General features: G+C 40.9%; 1 protein-coding gene across 1 annotated transcript in view; it reads right to left on the reverse strand.

Moving 5' to 3' along the window:
• Positions 1-21,158, reverse strand: part of COL4A4 (collagen type IV alpha 4 chain) — a 140,075-nt gene that overhangs the window by 113,866 nt on the left and 5,051 nt on the right. Inside the window, 3 exon segments of the mRNA XM_021075271.1 lie at positions 1,080-1,157; positions 6,559-6,601; positions 9,315-9,486. Coding sequence (XP_020930930.1) covers positions 1,080-1,157; positions 6,559-6,601; positions 9,315-9,370 — 177 coding nt within the window. The 5' untranslated portion in view covers positions 9,371-9,486.

Raw genomic sequence — 21,158 nt, forward strand, 5'->3', positions numbered from 1 at the left:
TGGAAAAAGATCAAGATGAATTCTGATCGCCAAAAATTCTGAATGTACTAAAGAAAAAAAACCAAGGCGTCGAAGCAGAAAGGGATGTGCCATAACTTAAGTTGAATCAGACAGCGGCTTTTAGCAAAGAACTTGACAAAAGAACTGCACCCATATCACGCAACTGCTATGTGAAGATAAAGTGATGCTGTGGGAGAAATATATGGTCCCTTCTCTCAGAAAAGTAACATTTTGTGTCTTTGTAGGCTGGTCTTTACTGAATGGTGGGTTTTGAGTATCACACACAGCCCCGTGGGATCGATTTAGACACACTTGAAAATGATCACTGATTGGACTCCAAAATTGTCCAAAGCTTCTGATGCATACCCCTTTCTTATAAGGCTGTGGGATTATTTTTCATCTAAAGGATGGTTGGATTTAATACTCCATCATGGAGGAGTTCGTGCCTGCCAACTGTTACTGTCAGAATATATGAGAGAGGTTCTTTATAAATCTATGTTCAAGAGACCCGAGAAACTGCAACCAAGAGGTTACTGTGCATCTCAGGACAGAGAAGCTAGTGCAGCCGACAAGAGGATCGTCCTGGGGAGACGTGAACAAGATGCTAAACTGCTCTGTGCTGAAGTCTTTGCACTGCAAAGTTGGTACATAAGATGGGAAGGGAGTTACTGCGAGGCGTTGGTGAACTAAAGCATTTTGAACACAGGGAATCGTGCCTGGCACATAAGAAGTATGTGATAAATGCTTTGACGACATAACACTATCCAGAGGATTTTAATGGGTGTTGTTCAAAAGAGAGGCATGTGATTATACGTCTGGAAACGCTACTTTAAACAAAGTTAAGTAGTTTTTTTTTTTTCAGCTCACTGCAGAACTTCTCAGAGCCTTTAAAATGCTGATCTCCAACATGAACATCAATATAGCTACCTTGTACCACAAAAATTTTAATGACAATGGGTAGAATGTTGTATGGAAGATCTGCAGAGCGTTTCAGCTTGCATAACTGAAGCTTTATGCTCTTAAATTAGTAACCCTCTCTTTCCCCCTCCTATGTCCACGTTGGTTTTTACATCACTTACCCGAGACCCCTTCTCAGGAAAGCACTGGCAAAGGGAGCAATCTCTTCCCCCACAGGGACCAATGAACTTCTTTCCACCCTAGAAAGAGAAGCATCTGATTTAGTTTACCAGTATTCACCGCCTCGCTGGGTCCATCATGTACACATTATAACAAGCACTCTATAACCTGACACATGAGAATGCCAGAGTATACTCTGAATCTGTGAAAAGACTAAAATTGATCAAGAAGAAGGCAAAGCAGTCACCTTGTCACTTGATAATAAAAGGGTTGATGATGAGGGGAGCAGGATAAAAGTGTATGTGAGCTAGGATTTTTTCAAAGCCTATTTCTGCAGTCACTTTGCTTTAACCAGAGTCTTCTGCAATTTCTCTCTCTTGGTAAGACTTCACTTACCCACTTGCGAAAAATCTTTGAATGTTAATTATGTAGTTGCGAAAACTAGATGTACACAATGGTGTTTAACTCAAATTATTCAGCTTGGCCTTTTTTCCTAAGACTCTCTAATTTTACCTCCAAGATCAGTTAGGGCATGTGTTCCCCAAGGAGGCCTTCCTGGGTTAGTGCTATAGTCACAGCCTTGGACTTGGATTAAAATTGTTCTTCATACAATTTTGTATGTGTGTGTTTTTAGGGCCACACAGGAGGTTCCCAGGCCTAAGCGACAGCCACGGCAATGCCAGATCCAAGCAGTGCCTGAGACCTACACCACAGCTCATGGCAATGCCAGATCCTTAACCCACTGAGTGAGGCCAGGAATCAAACCTGCGTCCTCATGGATGCTGGTCAGATTCATTTCTGCTGAGCCATGATGGGAACTCTGTTCTTCATACAGTTTTGATGATACTCTGAGATGGCTTCTCTAATGTGTCTCTCAACCAGAAAGCTCCCAAACTGGAATAATTTGGGCACTCTCCCCATTTTTAGCGAGGTTTTCTCCAACTCTTTTTAGAGAGTTACCCCATACCCACATGTTTTCTTAACTTTAACACTCTCCAAACACACACACACACACACACACACACACACACACACACACACCCCATGGGAAGAATCAGCCTCCCCCAAATCCTCATTATGTATATGGAGAGTCATCAGTCACCTCAATGCAAAAGTATAGCCCTAGGGGAACTGTCTCCATAAGTAGATCTTTATAGCCAGCTGCCAGGATGCACCTGCAGTGAAAATGCCGTGAGCATCCATTCACAGACAGGGATGCCCATTGGGAGGGAGGAGGTGGTAGAGCAGATCTCTATGCGAGGAGCTGAGGGTGTGGATGGGACCTCACACCTCCATAACTGATAGATCTTTGAAAACTAACAACACTAAACATGAGCTTTTAGACTGACAAGTAATAGGGAAACATAAAACAACTGAACGAACATGTACAGTTCTGATAGAAGACCTGTATACATACACAGAAACATACTTGTGTACATAAATATACATGAATATATGTGTACATAAAAATGTATATGTATTATGTATGAGAGGGAAAGGAGTCTAAGTAGCATGTATTTTTCTTTTCAATCAAATAATTAAGACCTCTTTTTTTCTTGAAAAATGTCAAGACATAATTTTTAAAATTTTAAGTTAAGCATTAATAAAAAAATCTTTATAAGCATACCTCTAATGGATCATCGAAAATATATAAAAATGTAAACCTCGACAAGAGCAAGCAATTAGATAATATAAGTTTAAAAACGTATTTGAAGTTTCAGAAATATATGCCTCTTGAGTTTTGAGTAACATTGTTATCTATGAAGGTAGAAACAGTAAGTCCAAAACCCTGATAAGTTTAAAAAAAAGAATTTAAATGCTCAAGGCCAGGTCAGGACAGCAAGAAAGCACTTAAAATAACTGGTTTGAACACTTGGGTTCATTTAAGGTTGGGATCCATTACTATGTGTTCAGTGAAATATCAAAACAACCAGAGAAAAAAAGAAGGTCATTTGATTAGATGGCTTGATAATAAAGGCAAGTTTGTTTTTTGGGTTTTTTGTTTGTTTGTTTGTTTGTTTTTTACTGAATTGTGCCAAGCTTCATTGAGATGTTTGTAGCAAAATTACATTTCAGAGAAGAATGAGTTTAAAGTAGATTAGCAGAATTCTAATAAAGGAACACATATAAAGCTTTGACTTGGACAAATAAAAGCAAAAAACAAGAAGTGATTTTAGTCTCTACAAAGTTCTACATCAGACATATCCCAATACACATCACTTGAAAGAGGGGAGGCATTTATGAGGAAGAAACTGCACCTCCAAAACAGATTGTAGGATCTCATTAAAAAGAGATAAAAAATATCTCAGGCAAGCAACATTCAAAAGTATAAACCACATTTACTGGGAGTATACTGGCATTCTCAAAAACCAATGTTATTCTTCTTCAAAGAGAAAAAAAGAAAAGTCACTATCAGTTTTGTCTTGGATATTTTTAAACAAATATGTGCTACCTAGAAAGCTCAAGAAAATACTGTGTTAGTTTCCAGATTAATAATAGGTCCTGCGTTTGTACTTTTATTGGGGTTTTTTGAATGACAAATAACATATGCACATGATAACAATTCAAACAGTACAAATCAGTGTAACGGAAAAAGACATCATTTTCTCTCCCAATTCTGGCCCTCAGTTCCCCCTCCTCAAATCCATGTCTGGGCATTTATGAGCATATTTATACACTGATCACACACACAATACATATGCACACACTCTTCTGGTGATTTTCCCCTTCTTTTATCTTTACTCAAATGGTATATTTCTTTATATCTTGCTCTTTTCACTTAATCATATGTCTTCAAAATCATTCTGAATTACCATATATGGCTACCCATCAAAGTACTATACCTTCTTTAATCAGTTCTTATTCTCCCCCCCTTTTTCTTTTTCTTTTGCTACCAAATACTGCATTTAAACTAATACTCTTGTGAACATATCTTTATTCCTAAGTCAGGTTAAATATGTGTGATAAGTTCTGAAAAGGGAAATTGTTGTGCCAGTAGGCATGTGCATTTGAGCTCCTGATGGATACTGCCAAATTGCCTTCCATAGATTTACAGACTCCATCAATTTATATCTCTACCTTTTTTTCTTTTGCTTTTTAGGGCCACACCTGCGGTATACGGAAGTTTCCAGGTTAGGGGTTGAATCAGAGCTGCATCTTCTGGCCTACACCACAGCCACAGCAACAGCAGATCTGAGCTGCACCTGTGACCTACGCAGCAGTTCGCGGCAATCCCAATTCCTTAACCCACTGAGCGAGGCCAAGGATTGAATCAGCATCCTTATGGAGACTACCTGGGTTCGCTTAGCTGAACCACAATGGGAACTTTCTTATATCTCTACCTTTAAAACCCAAGTACAGTACAGCACTATCTTTGAAATCGCTAGAATTTCTGCATACCAGAAGGTAGTAGGGAGGTCCAGGATAGAATAATATCTGGCTCCAGAGTTATACACACTCAAATGGGACATAAGAAACAAAGGAAGTAAAATATAGCACTCTGTAAACTTTTATGATAGAAAAAAAGAATATAATACAAAAGAATTTAGAAAAGTCAAGTAAGAGGGGAAAAAACCCCGCACACATCTATTTCCAAACATTTCTGTTCACTACTTGAAGTGTTGCTTGCAAATGCCCATAAACTATAAGTTGGTCAAGTTTGATTACGCCTCTTTCCCACGGGAGAAAACTGAGTCTTGAATAGGCTAAGAGATGAATCCCTGGCAGAGCGAGAACCAAGGGCATCCTATTCCTGGATGCACATGCTTTCTGCTCCTGACTGGACGGGAAAGGAGAAAAGGGGGCAACTTTCTATTTTGATTTTCTTTGAAAAGACCTATAATGACTTGAATCATGGAAACTGGATTGGGTGGATCCAAGCTGGAGGGAGGATGGATGTGTTTCCTGGCATGATTTAAACCAGTCCAGCTGTCTCATGACCAACCTGACTGCAGGCTGCCTCTTGTAGGAGTTCCTAGAAATGTCTGAAGTTGGGTTCAATAACTTAGACTCTTTAGTGAGGAAGCAGGAGAAAGAGGACTTATTATGGAATGTTCTAGGTTTATCTTTCTCCAGAGTTAAAATGTTCACATTTAGTCTTATACGTCTTAATTAATCCTGTAATGGCCCAGCTGCTTCCTGCACCCCTCTGAAAAAAGAGCTCTGTTATAAAATAAAGAACTCTCCAATATATGGGAAATTAAATAACCTGTCTTGACTATAGAATATAAAAAAACTTTAGAGTTCATCTAATCCAACTCTTCAATTTTACAAATAAGAAAATAATTCCAGAGAGTGAATTGTTTAAAAGTATACTAACGAAGAATGCATAAAGCCCAAAGTTAGTAGAAGGAAAGAAAGCATAAAAAACAGAACAGAAATAAATAAAATAAAGACAAACAATAGAAAAGAATCCATGAAACTAACAGTTGGTTGTTTGAAAAGGTAAAAAACAAAACAAAACAAAACAAAACAAAAAAAAAACAACTGATTAACTCTTTAGACAGACTCAACAACAAAAAAAGAGGGCCCAAATCAATAAAACCAGAAATGAAAAAGGAGCAGTTATAACCAACACCACAGAAATACAAAGGATCCTAAGAGATCCTTAGGCAACTACTATAAGCAACTACATGCCAATAAAATAGACAACCTAGAAGAAATGAAGAAATTATTAGAAAGGTACAATCTCCCAAGATGGACCAGGAAGAAATAAAAATATGAACAGACCAATCTCAAGCTGAAATTGAAACTGTGATTAAAAATCTCTCAACAAACAAAAGTCCAAGACCAGATGGCTCAACAGGTGAATTCTATCAAACATTTAGAGAAGAGTTGACACCTATCCTTCTGAAATTATTCTGAAAAACTTCAGAGGAAGGAACACTTCTGAGCTCATTCTATGAGGGCACCATCACCCTGAAACCAAAATCACACAAAGATATCACAAAAAAAAGAAAAGTATAGGCCAATATCACTGATGAGCATTACACACAAAAATCCTCAACAAAATACTAGCACACTGACTCCAGCAATAAATCAAAAGGATGATACCCCATGATCAAGTGGAATTTAACCCAGGGATGCAAAGATTTTTTCAATATCCACAAATCAATCAGTGTGATATATTACATTAACAAACTGAAGAATAAAAACCATATGATCATCTTGATAAATTCAGAAGAAGCTTTTGAAAAAAATTAATATCCATTTATGATAAAAACTTTTCAGAAAGTGGGCACAGAGGGAACCCACCTCAACATAATAACCTATAATAACCTACAATGGAAAAGAATCTGGAAAAGAATATATACATATATACATATAACTGAATCGCTTTGCAGTTCACCTGAAACTAGCTCAGCACTGTAAATGAACTACACTTCCACTTTTAAAAAAATGATTTAAAAAGATGTAATAAAAATAACGCATTCAGTACAGTGAGTTATCAACATGCAGTCAGACCTCATTAACGGTACTTACCCCACATGCATGTTGTACGGAAGAAAGAATAAGTATGAGCAACCTATGAAAAAGCAAAAATGTAGAATAACTGTTTGTTTTCCTGCAAAACAAATTAAAAAGAAAATAGAACAAAAGAATTCATGCCAGAAAGCTTTTTTTAAAAAAAACTCTAAGTTGCTGTCCCCAGCTGACTGTCATCAGTGACGAGATAAATGTTACCCTCTCTCTGGGTGTCATCACTACATTTTCTCTTTTTCATCAGTCAAGAAGGACTCTCACCCCTTTCGTGTGGTCCTCCTTGTGCCGGGTCCAGTGGGGACAGTCGGAAGGTGAGACCCCAATGGATGAGTGAAGGGAGACAGCTCTTGGAATGAAAACTAAAAGAGAGAGGGAAGGAGGCAGCTTTGCCCAGGGCAGTGCGGAGACTAGCGTGTCTGGATGCCCTCAGAGAGAGCCAGCTGGAAGCAGGAAAGAAACCCACCTGGACTGGGGAGATGGTTCGGGAAATAAGAGGAACAAGTCAGGGACGAGTGAGGTAGGTCAGGGTCTTACAGGAGAGGGAGAAATCCAGTCGGGGTAACATCCTTATTGGAAACGAATGTAACGAGAGATGCAAGCAACAAGAACTGAATGTGGGTGTCCCTCCCACCCGCGCCCCGGCCAAGTTCAAATGTTGAAACCCTAACCTCCGTGGGACATAAGGGAGTAATTGGCTCATGGGGCTGGAGTCCCGGCCAATGGGATTATTCCCCTTATAACAGGGAGCAGGGGAGCTCTGTAGCCGCCCTCCTTCTGCCCTGTAAGGATATGAGAAGCTGGCACCCCTTCTCCCCACCCTTCTCTTGGAATTCATGGAAAGTTGAGTCAAGGCCAGGTTGGCATCTCAGTGCAGTAACAGCGTAAATTAAGAAAATTTTAAAGAGGGACCTTAAATACAGGGAATAAATCAAACTACTGACAACTACTGTCGGTTAATCAAGTCCTTATCTCTTTGGACTTTTGTAAATACGAACGGGATACATCTTACAGCAATTTTGGCCTCTGTCCATCTAGTCTCATTAAAATAGTAGGCAGGGGAGTGCCCATTGTGGCTCAGTGGGCTAAGAACAAGACAGGGTGCCCATGAAGATATGGGTTCCACTCCTGGACTCGCTCAGTAGGTTAAGGATCCGGTGTTGCCACAAGCTGCGGCGAGGAAGCAGATGCAGCTTGGATCCAGCATTGCTGCGGCTGTGGCTGTGGCTGCAGATGCAGCTCTGATTACACCCCTAGCTTGGAAACCTCCATATGTCACAGGTAAGGCTGTAAAAAGAAAAAAAAAATTGTGGTCAGGGTAGGTATTTCCACATTTTACACAAGAGCAAACGGACTCAGAAATGTCGAATGAAGCGTCTGATAAGGTTGCAGGCAGAGGGGCTCCGAGCCGGTTCAGGACAGATCTGGACTCTGGTTACTGCTTTTAACTCTCTTCCCTCTGCTTGTTCCTCCTGCTGCTGCATATATTTAAAAATAAGGCAACCCCTATTTTTCTTTAAAGAAGGCTTTGAAATTAAGATTACTTTGTAGTTTCCTTCACACTGGCTCTAAATAGATGACCTGGCTGCATTTCTGAAATAAATGGTTTCCTCTCAACAGCCTCTCTCCTTCATTGACCATTGATATGCATTCATCAGCTTCAAAACTTTTCATATTTTTCACTATTTAACACTTCCCTGTCTTAACTCGATATTTTTTTAGTCACCTCGAGCAATCTCCTATTCATTTCCTACTGCTGCTGTAATGCACTGTCCCAAACTTGGTGGCTTAAAACGACTCAGATGTTCTCTCTTACGGTTCGAAGGTCAGAAGCCTGACATGGGTCTCACTGGCAAAAGAATCAAAGTGTTGGCAGGCTGTGCTGGGTGGAGCTCCAAGGGAGACTGAGTTTCCTTGCTTTTTCCAGATTCTAGGGGCTGCCTGCATTCCTTGGCTCGTGGTCATGTCCACCTTCAAAGCCAGCAGTGATCCGCTGAGTATCTGTCCAGCTGCACCCCTCTGATCTCTGCTGGCCTTGTCACATGTCCTTCTCAACTCTCCCTCTTTCACTTCTAAAAGACCTTGATGATTATACTGGGCTCACCCAGATAATCCACGATAATGTCCCCACTGTAAGGTCAGCTGATGAGCAACTTAATTTCACCTACGACCATAATTTATCCTTGCCACGTAAGGAGACATTCCTAGGCTCCAGTGATTAGGATGCGGGCATCTCTGGGGGTCGTTATTCTGCCTACCACATTCCTGAAGTGCATTGTCCTAACTCCACTAGTTATAGGGACCCTGCTGCTATGAATTTATGGGAAAGTTTTTGCTACTCAAACCTAGTGAGTAGAAGAGCAAGAATTGGTGGCCTTGTGTAGTGTAACCTCCCATTGGGTGGTCATGTGGGTGCAACTGAGGAAGATAGAGAGGACTGCTGTTGTGTGTGTGTATGTGTGTGTTTGTGTGTCTGCCCCTGCGGCATGTGGAAGCTTCCGGGCCAAGGATCGAACCAGGGACCTTAGCCACAACAGTGACAATGCTGGATCCTTAACCCACTGAGCCACGAGGGAGTTCCGAAGGATTGCTGTTTAATAATAAAAATGAAATGCAGAATGGCAGCAGACAATAATCCATAGATTCCTGGAATAATTTAGATTTTTGACACGGAAGCATTCAGATCATTTACACCCATAGAACCAACATTTAAGAGACATTATTAAATGAAAGCCAGTGGTCGTACTGAGGACACTCACCAGGAATCTGCGGCCAAGGGCTTGATCCACCTGAAAGAGCAGCTTACCAAGGCCATGTGCACAATTACTTCATAGTTAAGTCTTGGTACTTAAAAACAATTCTGCCACTCTTCTCTTCTCTTCCAGAAGACTCTTGTTTACAAGTGAGGGTTCTATGTCCTGGGTTTAAAGTCTGTATATATTAAATATAAATATATCTCTTAAAATGCAGCATGCATCACAAGGTTGAAAATCATTACTGTCATTCTTCAGACTTAGCAATGGAAATATTTTCTAAGGGGGAACTTCAGTAGTGTTTTTGACATAATCTTTCCTCAGTGATGGCTAAACTGAATACATATCATTTTTTATTCTTAGATGTAAAAATACATCTTTCTGTTATCAATGTATTTTTGAGAAATGAAAAGATTTGCATTTCTAATGTTTGTACGAAAATCACTTGCTTCATTTCGCTAAGTGGAATATTCTTCCATTTAGTCTTTTCCCTCAAGAATCCAAGCTAAAATTGACTCAAGCGCTTTTTATTTTCAATTTTTTTTAAAACTAAAAAAGAAATCCCCTAGTATTAAATATATATATACTTTGGAGTTCCCATTATGGCTCAGCAGTAACAAATCTGACTAGTATCCATGAAGATTGGGGTTTGATCCCTAGCCCCACTCAGTGGGTTAAGGATCGGGGTTTCATGAGCTGTGGTATAGGTTGCAGACGTGGCTTGGATCTGGCATTGCTGTGGCTGTAGGCAGCTGTGGGTGGCAGCTGCAGCTCCAATTTGGCCCCTAGCCTGGGAAATTCCATATGCCACAGATGTGGCCCTATAAAGGAAAAAAGAAATACACATTTTTCCTACTTACAGCAAATACATATAAACATGTTTTTATGTAAAATGGTACAACTGCTGTGGAAAACATTTTGGCAGGACCTCAAAAAGTGAAACATAGAGTTACGATATGAACCAGCAAATTCATTCCAGGTACATACCCCACAGAGCTGACAACATATGTCCACACAGAAGCTTATATGTGAATATTCACTGCGGTTTATTTGTAATAGCCAAAAAGTGGGAACGACCCACTTCAACTGATGAATAGATAAGCAAAACACGCTATTTCCATAGAATGGAATACTATTCAGCCATAAAAAGGAATAAAGTACCAATCCAAGATACAACATGGATGACCCTTGGAAACGTTATGCCAAGTGAAAGAAGTCACATACGATATGATCCATGCATGTGAAATGTCCAGAATAGAACAGGCATGTCCACATAGACAGAAACCTGATTAGTAATTATCAGGGTTGGGAGGAGAGGAGTTGGGAAGCCCAGGGCTTCTTTTTGAGACGATGGAAATGGTCTGGGATTAGACAGTGGTGGTGGTTGCACCATATTATAAGGACACTAAAACCACTGAATCTATAAACCTTAAAAGAGTTCAAATGGTGTGTTTTGTGACCTTAATCTCAATTTTTAAAAAGAAAAAAATATTTTGACTCAAAGAACTGTATACTTTGATAAAAGATCTCTTGGCTTCAAAAAATTGAAATGTCTTATCTTTAATACTTTGGCTTCTCTGAAGACCTGTAAGAATTGGGTAGAGAGAAAGAAACTGAGAATGTAGAATGCTACAAGCTCTTTTTAAATTTCTGGATGAAATCTGGATAAACTAACTCGATGCTGTATTTATGAGAGATTAGTTTTCCAAGTAAGTGGTAGAACAACATTCCATGATAGCTTTAAAACCAAGGAGAAACAAAATCACCTTGAGTACCTAGATTTTTTTTTTTTTTGGTCTTTTTTTTTTCTTTTCCAGGGCCCCACCCACGGCATATGGAGGTTCCCAGGCTAGGGGTCTAATTGGAGCCATAGCTGCAACCTATACCACAGCTCAGGGCAATGCCGGATCCTTAACCCACTGAGCGAGGCCAGGGATTGAACCCGCAGCCTCATGGTTCCTAGTCGGATTCGCTAACCGCTGAGCCCTGAGGGGAGCTCCTTGAGTACATAGATTTTTTTATGTACAGATAATGATGCAATTAGTCTCCACAAATATTGCGATGAAAGGGTGCATCAAGGGGATTTTATTCAAAGAGAGTATTGCTGTGGTCACCTTTCAGAGGAAGAATGCCTGATGGTGACCCCAACACCTAAGAGTTTCTCAGTACATTTTAACTGAATGGCTGGCTGGCTGGACGGCTGAACCAATCTGCAGAAGCCTGACTGGTCTCCCATTGGTCAGGGGACCCTGCGACATGGAAGGACACTGCTGTGCTGGGAACAGCCAATGCATTCCCATCACCATGCATTTCGTTACCATATAAGCTCTATGAGAAAATGGCTTTTGTCTTTTTATTCACTGATTTTTTCCCCCATAATAGTGCTTGGAATATAGCAAGTGCTCAATATATTCACTTATTGGGTGAATGGACTTAGAGGAGTCAGTCTGGGACCTTCAGAATATGAATCGAATATATTACATGGGGGTTGTAAGATGAGGTGAATTTTGACTACACAAGAGGAGGAAGGGAGAAAGAAGCAGATGGAGAGAAAAATCATAACGGCATTGGAGGAAGTAATGAGAAGCCAGCACTTCCTGATTGTTTGTGGGACCCTCTGCTAAGAGTGTTGCCCACATCAAGTCAGTTATTTTCACCACGGTTTAATAAGAAAAGTATTGTTTTCATTGTGTAAGAAAAACACACTGGGAGTTCCCATTGTGGTGCATGTATCCTTGAGGACTCAGGTTCAATCCCTGGCCCCGCGCAGTGGGTTAAGGATCCGGCGTTGCCTTGAGCCACGGCATAGGTCACAGATGCAGCTCAGATCCTGCGTTGCTGTGGCTGTGGCGCAGGCCGGCAGCTGCAGCTCCAATTCAACCCCTAGCCTGGGAACTTGCGTATGCTGCAGGTGCAGCCCTAATTTAAAAAAAAAGAAAGAGCAAAACACACTGGATCAGTTTAGGTAACTTTTACAAAGTTATGGAGCTAATATAGGGAACATTGGGGTTTCTGGACTCAAGCACGTGTTCCTTGTTCAACTGACACCCCAGGTTGGCAGCCTTCAGATTTTTCTGCTCTCAGACTCCCATAAGAATTTTGAAAAATCTAGGTAAACCCCCTATTCTTTTGTTTTCATTTAACATCTAAAAGCTTTATTCTACTTTTTATTGCAGAGAGTAGAATTTGGAACACTGTAAATGGTTTCCTATAAAACGAAACTGCTGCAGCACCATGGTAGAGGAAGCCTCCAAACCACAGTGTCAGGCAATGTCTTTCATCATCATCAATCTAAAATATGTTCATACAGTTTTTAACAGTATTTTTCTTCTTGAATTTATGTTTACCTTCCACTGCCCCACATATATCCTAGTGCAATATAATTTTATACTTGAAAATCATATTGATTACTCTCCCATATTTCTCTGCAACAAAAACATGTATATACATTCAGTAACTTTTTATTTCCTAGGATCACAAATCTCTGTCTTAAGAATTTTTTTCTCCTGGATTGGTTTATCGTTATGATTATCAGTAGTACATAATTCATCAAAAACATAAATAAATTTGAATCTTGATAAACTACTAAACATTAAAAGTGAAATCATACTGGAAATGTCATTGACTACGGAAGAACTAGCATTTTTGTTTTTCATCTAGTTTTTTTAGCTCTAGATTAATAACACATCTTACTGGAAGGAGAGGTTCAGCAACAATCCTACTTCCGTTTTAATTTTTAAAGCTGTAAATCCTAACAAACCTTATTCACAAAATTAGGAAGTTGTTTCTGGAAGGAATGTGTGACACAAATGTCACTCAATTCTTAGAACTTCTCTTGATTTGTCCATCAAAAGCAATATAGAATATATCATCAATAATCATTTATGAATGCTCTACCAATGGATAGTCTTCCTTCAACAGCGATAAAAGCAAAAAGTGGGAAATTTCAGGGAGTGTGGCGCCCAGGAGATTGATGCTTTCTGTTCTCAGCACCTGCATGTACACCACCCTTCATCTGGCCCCGCAAACAATCTGGACCAAGCAGGTTGGTAACCTTTGGGATGGATGGGGAGATGGGGACAGGTGGAGGAATGACTTTCTTTTGAAAAGTAGAAAGAACTTTACGAAAGGGGAAGTAGAACCTGGAGCAAAAGCTCATTTTCTGATAGAACAAGTCTAACAAAGACTATCTATAGCAGTTGAGAATCTGGAAAGTCCTTATTTTAATTAACTTTCCACACCGCTTGCGTAACCCTTTAGAATCTTTTGGTCACCCAAGGGTACAGGTACCTCAGTTTGGAGCTCTCTGCTTTAGGTGAGCTGCCAAAGGTAAAACAACTGCCTTGTTCACAGTTTTACCTGGAGCCAGCCTCAGATGACTCTGCATTCATCCCACGCATCTGCCTAGCTGGAAAACAAAGCCATGAATGCATTGCAGAGATGTCAGGGCTGTTGTGCCCAGGGTTCAGATGGTCACAGCTGAGCAGGGGACAATGTGGCATCAGCGGGATGGCATGAACGGCGGTGTGTACAGCTCTCTCTTACGCTTTTGACAGCACCACAAAAATACCCCATCACTCAGAAGAGCATCCCTCTAACCTCTCTTCTCATAAATAAATAAAAGGCTGTCATCACATGGGATTGGCCAAGGGAGTGTGTTTCCACTGGAGTCTATTTTAAAAAAATTTTTTTTAAAAAGCCTCAACAACCCAAATGCTATGCTACTAAACCATATGCAAAAATTAGCATTGGGAGATTGCCTGCCTAGGAAACTTGGGCTAAAGTTCTGTACCTTTCAAAAAAAACAAGCTTTGAAGTTCCCGTTGTGGCACAGTGGAAACAAAATCTAACTAGTATCCATGAGGATGCAGGTTCGATCCCTAGCCTCCCTCAGTGGGTTGGGGATCTGGCATTGCCGTGAGCTGTAGTGGAGGTTGAAGACAAACCTTGGATCCCGAGTTGCTGTGGCTGTGGTGCAGGCCAGCATCTGTAGCTCCAATTCGACTCCTAGCCTAGGAACTTCCATATGCCACAAAAAAACAAAAAAAAAAAAAAAAAAAAAGCAAGCTTTATTTCCCCAGCTATTATTCTCATGAAGGGAGCACTGTATCAGAGCCCCCTCTTTCAGCCCCTCTAAGAGGGGGCATGGCCAGGTTTTCACTACCTGATTCTGTCTCCCCAGGATAACCACCTGCCCCAACCAAGAGCTTGACGTAGGGACACAGAACTCTGGGCTGGAGGATGGTACAAAAAAAAAAAAAAAAAAAAAAATTCAGAATCAGTTTTCTTGGAGAGCTGAAATTAAGACCCTGAGAGAAGAAAGGCAGATGAAGGAGGAAGGATGTATCCAGAGATGATCTAAGGACAGCTGGGCATTAGGACACGGGGACCGGTCAAGGCCAAGTGCCAGCCTGAACTTAGAGGAAACAGATAAGCTGAGTAATCCTCAAAAGCTGTTTTTGAGAGAGGGAAATGCAAAAGAGAAAGACAGAGAGTCTCATGAGAGGATGAAAAAACTAGCTCATTCCCAAGAGAATCCTCTCATTTCTTATGCAGTTTTGTCGTCAATTCCCTTTTCTTGCGCAAATTGACCTGTGCAGCTGAGAGAGACTGACAAAGAAAGCACTCCCCCCGTCACAGCTGGTTTTAGGGGGCAACACCCCAAAAGGGAAGCTGAACATAGGTGCCCTGCGTCTTGGACATCCGAATCACTCACTGGCCCAAGTCCACAGGTTCCTGCCCAGCAGTGAATTTCTATCAGCAATTTCTACCATGAATATTCAGCAGGTGTCATTGTGTTCCCTCCCTCCAACTCCCTGGGATATTTTTTTCTTTAATGGTCAGGCCTGTGGCAAATGGAAGTTCCTGGGCCAGGGACCGCATCTGAGCTGAAGCTGCAACCTACATACAATACAGCAGCAGCAAAGCTGGATCCTTTAACTCACTGTGTCAGGCGGGGGAGCAAACCCAGGCCTCCACATTGACGAGAGCTGCTGCAGTCAGATTCTTAATGCATTGCACCAGAGCAGGCACTCCCCTGGGATAATTTTTTTCCCGCAACGCTTTGTGAAAGATTCCTGGACTCCAATTCCCCTGGGACTCCCTATGAGTCTCTGCCTGGTGTTTTCCAAATATTGGGTCTGGGAGCAGGATCTGAGATCTTCCAAATCATTATCTGTACCATGGGAAACGTGTTTTCTCGGCAACCCAATCTTGAACAGAAATACACCCTGCTGAGGATCTCATTGATTGGAGGCTGGGTAGGCGGGTGGGGGAATGGCCAAAATTGGAGGATGAGATAAACAGGAGACTGATAATCTGCCAGGCACAAAAGGTAGCAGAAATATAATGTCTTCTTTTCTCAAATAACATAAGTCTTTGAGCTCTCTCTAATAAGGTTTGTTCTTTCGGTCAAATCATTTCCTACTAAGTCAATGACTGCATGTTCTTTCCTTTAACTTTCTGACACTAAGCCATTTGAAGACCCTCTTTCCAAGGCTAATTTTTTTAAATAGTCTGACCACTTATTTGTATATACCTTTATCTTTCCAAAAATAGACTTCCCAAAGGCTCAGCTTTTGTAAAGAAATAAGCAAGAAGCCTCAGGGGTTAGAAAAACACTCTCAGGAGGTCCCCTTGTGGCTCAGTGGTAATGAGCCCAACTAGTATCCATGAGGATACAGACTGAATCCCTGGCCTCGCTCAGTTGGTTAAGGATCTGGTGTTACCCTGAGCTGTGGTGTAGGTCACTGACACAGCTCAGATCACATGTGGCTGTGGCTGTGGCTGTGATGTAAGCCTGCAGCTGCAGCTCTGATTTGACCCCTAGCCTGGGAACTTCCATATGCAAAGCGTGTGGCCCAAAAAAGAGAAAGAAAAAAAGAAGGAAGGAAGAAAGAAAGAGGAAGGAAGGGAGGAAGGAAGGAAGGAAGGAAGGAAGGAAGGAAGGAAAGAGAAGAAAAGAAAAGAAAAGAAAAGAAAAGAAAAGAAAAGAAAAGAAAAGAAAAAGGCTCCCAGAAAAAGAATGGCATGTCTGGTCCACCGTGATGGCTGGACATCTCCTTTAAGGCTCACACTTTCCCTATTAAGAGATCACCTGAACTTTTCCCAACATTCAAGTTGGTTACTTTCTAAAACCCCGTATCTTTGGGTTGACTACCTGCAGATTATCAAAACCTTCAGCTTAATTTGAGCTTTTTAACAAAAACAGTCAATCTCAACAAACATCACAAGGCTTTTAAAGCAAGTCATGAATCTGTGTGGTCCATGGACCACTGGAATGTGGCTGGAGCTTCATGTTCTCTGAGAAAGAACTGGGTAAAACTTGAGAACTACTCAAGTAAATTCTTGAGAGTCTCTCTAAGTTCCAACTTGACCAGAATGTTGCTGGATTGCAGCCAAGCCCGCCCCCACCTTGCCTTCCCTCTAGGTTCAACTGAACTGTTTGAAAGTACGACCGAGTCCTCAGTTGACCTTGGAATTGAGTTGGCTGGCCCAAAGCCAGAGGGACCGTATTTCAGGTAACCCATCATTCTGCCAATATAGGCCATTATTATCATTTTCTCCATGAGGTCTCCTCCCAACATCAGCAGAAAATTTGACAACAATCATGTTGTCATCACGTGGGAAATACATGGAGGTGATGCATGTTCCACAAACATGCAACTGATTCTCAAAACTGGGTGTGCACTTCACCTCCAAGTGAAGAATGACATTCTTGACTCAGCTGGCTGTGCATATGTCTCTTGCCAAAAGCACTACTCCCCCAAGTTTCTATTGGTCTGTGATTTTCCTCACTGGGCAGGGCTGAAGGGACTCTGTTGGAACCCTCTGGGACTTCTGGGAACTGCCTTTGGGGACAAGCTCTGGCAGTGACATCCCTTGGTCCCACGAGGAAGGGTCACCCCCTCCCCCCGCCACCAACCATAAAGGGAGGCTGGCATTTGCCTTTGATGACTTTTTTCCTTCTCCACAGAGACGGCTGTCTTTCTCTCCTGGTACCTTGTATTCTCAGGGTGAGGGGTTAAGAGCAGGACTCTGGAGTTAGAAAGATTTGGGTCCAGATCTTGATCACTTATCAGTATAACCCTGAGCACATGTGTACCCCCCACCCTGAGCTCTTGAGTTCTCCCTGTGTAAAATTAATGCTGGAGAGAACCACACTGAGTTAAAATTAGTGCCTAGCGCAGTCCCTGGCATGTGGTGGCAGCTCAATAAAATGTTTATTTCCTGCCTTCCTAATTCGTCCTGCAGGCAAAAGGAGCTCCCCATAAATTAAGAGAAGGGTTAGAAGACAGGAACTGAGACAAGCCTGGCAGACCTCAGGGGGGCTATGGAGACACCTGATCTGGGAAGAGAGGATGACCTCGGGAAATGAGAAAGAGGAAGAAACTGTGCCAGTCCCTCCTAAAGTACCTTTTAAACATCAGGAGAAGTTATTGAGCGGGTGATTCTGCCGTTAGTGTAGAGGGCACACAGGAGGACACGTCTAGTTGGAATCAGCGTTAACATAAGCAGACCCTGAGAAGACACTAGGAAAAGGTCGGCATTTGGTTTTATCGACCAGAACGCTGCCTGCATCTGCCTTGCTTTTGGCAGGAGTTGGTTCTAGAGCCTGAGTCTCCTCAGCGGGTTTTCCCTAAAGGACAAGACTTGGAACTAGACTCCACTAGGAATGCCTCTGCCACTCTGGAACCTGATAATAGATTCACAGGCATCGCTGAAACCTGGCCTGCAGAGCTAAGCCATCACATACTCTGCTACAGACCGTAAAATACAGCCAAGTTCGGTGGCGACTTTACACACTGGAAAATAACTGAGCAAAGCCAAGAGAAGGTGCATGTATTGGATGCAGGTGTCATATGGGCAGAGTGGACAAGACAGTCAGCAACTGGAAGTTTCACAAAGCCATAAAGGATTCCACTATTAAAGTAAGACTGCTTCCCTACTAAAATTTGAAAATGAGATTTTTTTTTTTGAGACTTCAGAAATTAAGGATAAGTAGGGGTCTATACTAATTTTTTTTCATCTCTTTAGAGCCACAGTTGCAGCATATGGATATTCCAGGCTGGGGTGGAATCAGACCTGCAGTTGCCAGCCTATACCACAGCCACAGCAACACCGGATCTGAGATGAAACTCAGATGCAACCTATGCCACAGCTTGAGGCAAGGCTGGATCCTTAACCCACTGAGCGAGGCCAGAGATTGAACCTACATCTTCACAGACACTATGTCAGATTCTTAACCTGCTGAGCCACAACAGGAACTCCTACATTGAAAATTTTTTAACAAAAGCATAGGGGGAAAAATAAAATAATACATAAAATCTTGAGTACAGGTGAAAATTACAGGATTTGCAAATTCAAATCCATTAAATATGTAATAATATTTAAAATTTAAAGTGGCTTTTTATTGACTAGACTGGCATTCATCCAAAGGAAAAAAATTTGGGAATTATCTCCATATACCTTTATACACCATAAATAAACACTTATGATTATTATTCAATGAGGAACTATCTGTCAATTTCCCATTTTGTATCAGATTCCATGCTACACTATAGATGCAAAAATGAATTTGATTTACCTGAAGCAAATCAATATTACTTTTAAATAAATTGGGAAAAGTTAAAGATGCATATTATAATCACTAAAGCAACTACTAACAAAAATTCAGAGAGCTATAACTAGAAGTCAACAAAAATTAAAATGGAACACTAAAAAATATTTGACTAAACAAAAGAATCCTAGAAAGAACAACAACAAAAAAAAAGCAGATGAAACAGATAAAAAGTAAATAGAGAGAGGACAGACCTAAAAATAATTATATAAACTACATAAAACATACTAAAAATTATTAAAGGGCAAGACAGTCTTAAAACAGAAAAAAGAAAAATCCAAGTATATGGAGCCTACAAGATACACACTTTGAATAAAAAGACTCAAATAGATTGAAAGTAAAAGGCTGAAAAAGTATATACCGCACAAACAGTAAGCAAAAGAAAAGCAGACTGGCCATATATAGTCTTTTTAGGGCCACACCTGCGGCACATGGAGGTGCCCAGGCTAGGGGTGGAATCAGAGCTGTAGCCGCTGGCCTACACCACAACCACAGCAAGGCCAGATCCCAGCTGCGTCTGCAACCTACACCACAGCTCACGGCAACGCGGGATCCTTAACCCACTGAGCGAGGCCAGGGATCGAACCTGTGTCCTTATGAATACTAGTCAGATTCGTTTCTGCTGAGCCACAACAGGAACTCCAAGACTGGCTATATTAATAGCATGTAAAATAGACTTTAAGATGGAAAATGACACAATAATTATCAAAAAGTCAATATATCAGAGATCTATAAATATTATAAATATATGGGATTAATAGCAGAATTTCAAAATATGTAAAGCAAAAACAGATAAATGAAAAGGAGAAAAAGACGAGGTCTCAAATATAATTGGAGTCTAACTCTTCTCTTTGTATTTCATAGAACAAGGTAGAAAATATTACTCAAGACACAGAAGATCTGAGCAACACTATGAACTCCTTTGCCCTAGTTTACATACATGAATCACTACACCCAACGACTGCAGAATATATATTTTTTCAAATGGATATGGTATGTTTGCCAGATAAACTAACTATATGATAGACCATAAGTCTCAATAGATTTCAAAAAATTGAAATCCTGCAGAGATTTAAATTAGGGAATCTGACTAGGAACCATGAGGCTTGCTCAGTGGGTTAAGGATCCGGCATTGCCGTGAGCTGTGGTGTAGATCACAGATGCAGCTTGATCCTGTGTTGCTGTGGCTCTGGCATAGACCGGCAGCTGTAGCTCCAATTGGACCCCTAGCCTGGGAACCTCCATATGCCACAGGTGCAGCCCTAAAAAGCAATAAATAAATAAATAAGGACTCAACAATAAACCATATAGGAAAGTTCCAAATTTTTGGAAATTAAACAACATACCCCAAATAAGCTATGGGTTAAAGAACATATTTTAAATAATAATGAAAACAACATATCAAAATTTATGGATACAATCTACCCAGTGCAGAGAAAAAAACTGTATCAATGAATACTTTAGAAAAAAGAAGGGAGTTCCCTGGTGGCACAGTGGGTTAAGGATTAGCTCTCTGCTGTGGCACAGGTTCAGTTCCTGGCCCAGGAACTTCCACCAGCCACAGGAGTGGCCAAAAAAAGAGAAAAAGTCTAAAATCAATTACATAAGTTCCTATCTTAAGAAACTAAGAGAAGAAGAGCAAAGTAAACCTGAAGTAAAAGGTAAGAAATAATACAGATAGATGAGAAAGCCAACAAAGGAGAAAGCATTCAAGCAATAGAGAAAACTTGATGAACTCCAAAGTAGTTCTTTGGGGTTTTTTTGAAAAGGTAAATAAAATTGATAAACTTGACAGACTACCAAGGCCAAAAATGACTAAGGGGAAACTACTACAGATATACAGACAGTAAGAAGATAATTACAGAATCTCCATATCATTCCTTAGAATCAAAGAAGCCAGACAGCAAAGGGTACATACTGTATGATTCCATTCACATGAAATTCTAGAAAATGCCAACCAACCTCCAGTGACAGAAAGCAGATCAGCGGTGGCCTGGCAATGGGCCAGGAGAGAGGATGGCCTGAAAAGGGGCAGGAGGAAACTTTGGGGAGTGACAGGCTGCTGTTTTCACAGGGTGTGTGCATCTGTGAAAATCCTTGAATTGTGTACTTTAAATAGGTACGGAGTTTACTTCAAATGCTACAGTTACTCTATCACAACAATCTCTGCATCTGCCCTCCAAGGCCTTATAATTCAGAAAGGTAAGGTACATGACACTGTTTCTATGCTG

This window comes from Sus scrofa, chromosome 15, assembly GCF_000003025.6.
Source record: "Sus scrofa isolate TJ Tabasco breed Duroc chromosome 15, Sscrofa11.1, whole genome shotgun sequence".
Lineage (NCBI taxonomy): Eukaryota > Metazoa > Chordata > Mammalia > Artiodactyla > Suidae > Sus > Sus scrofa.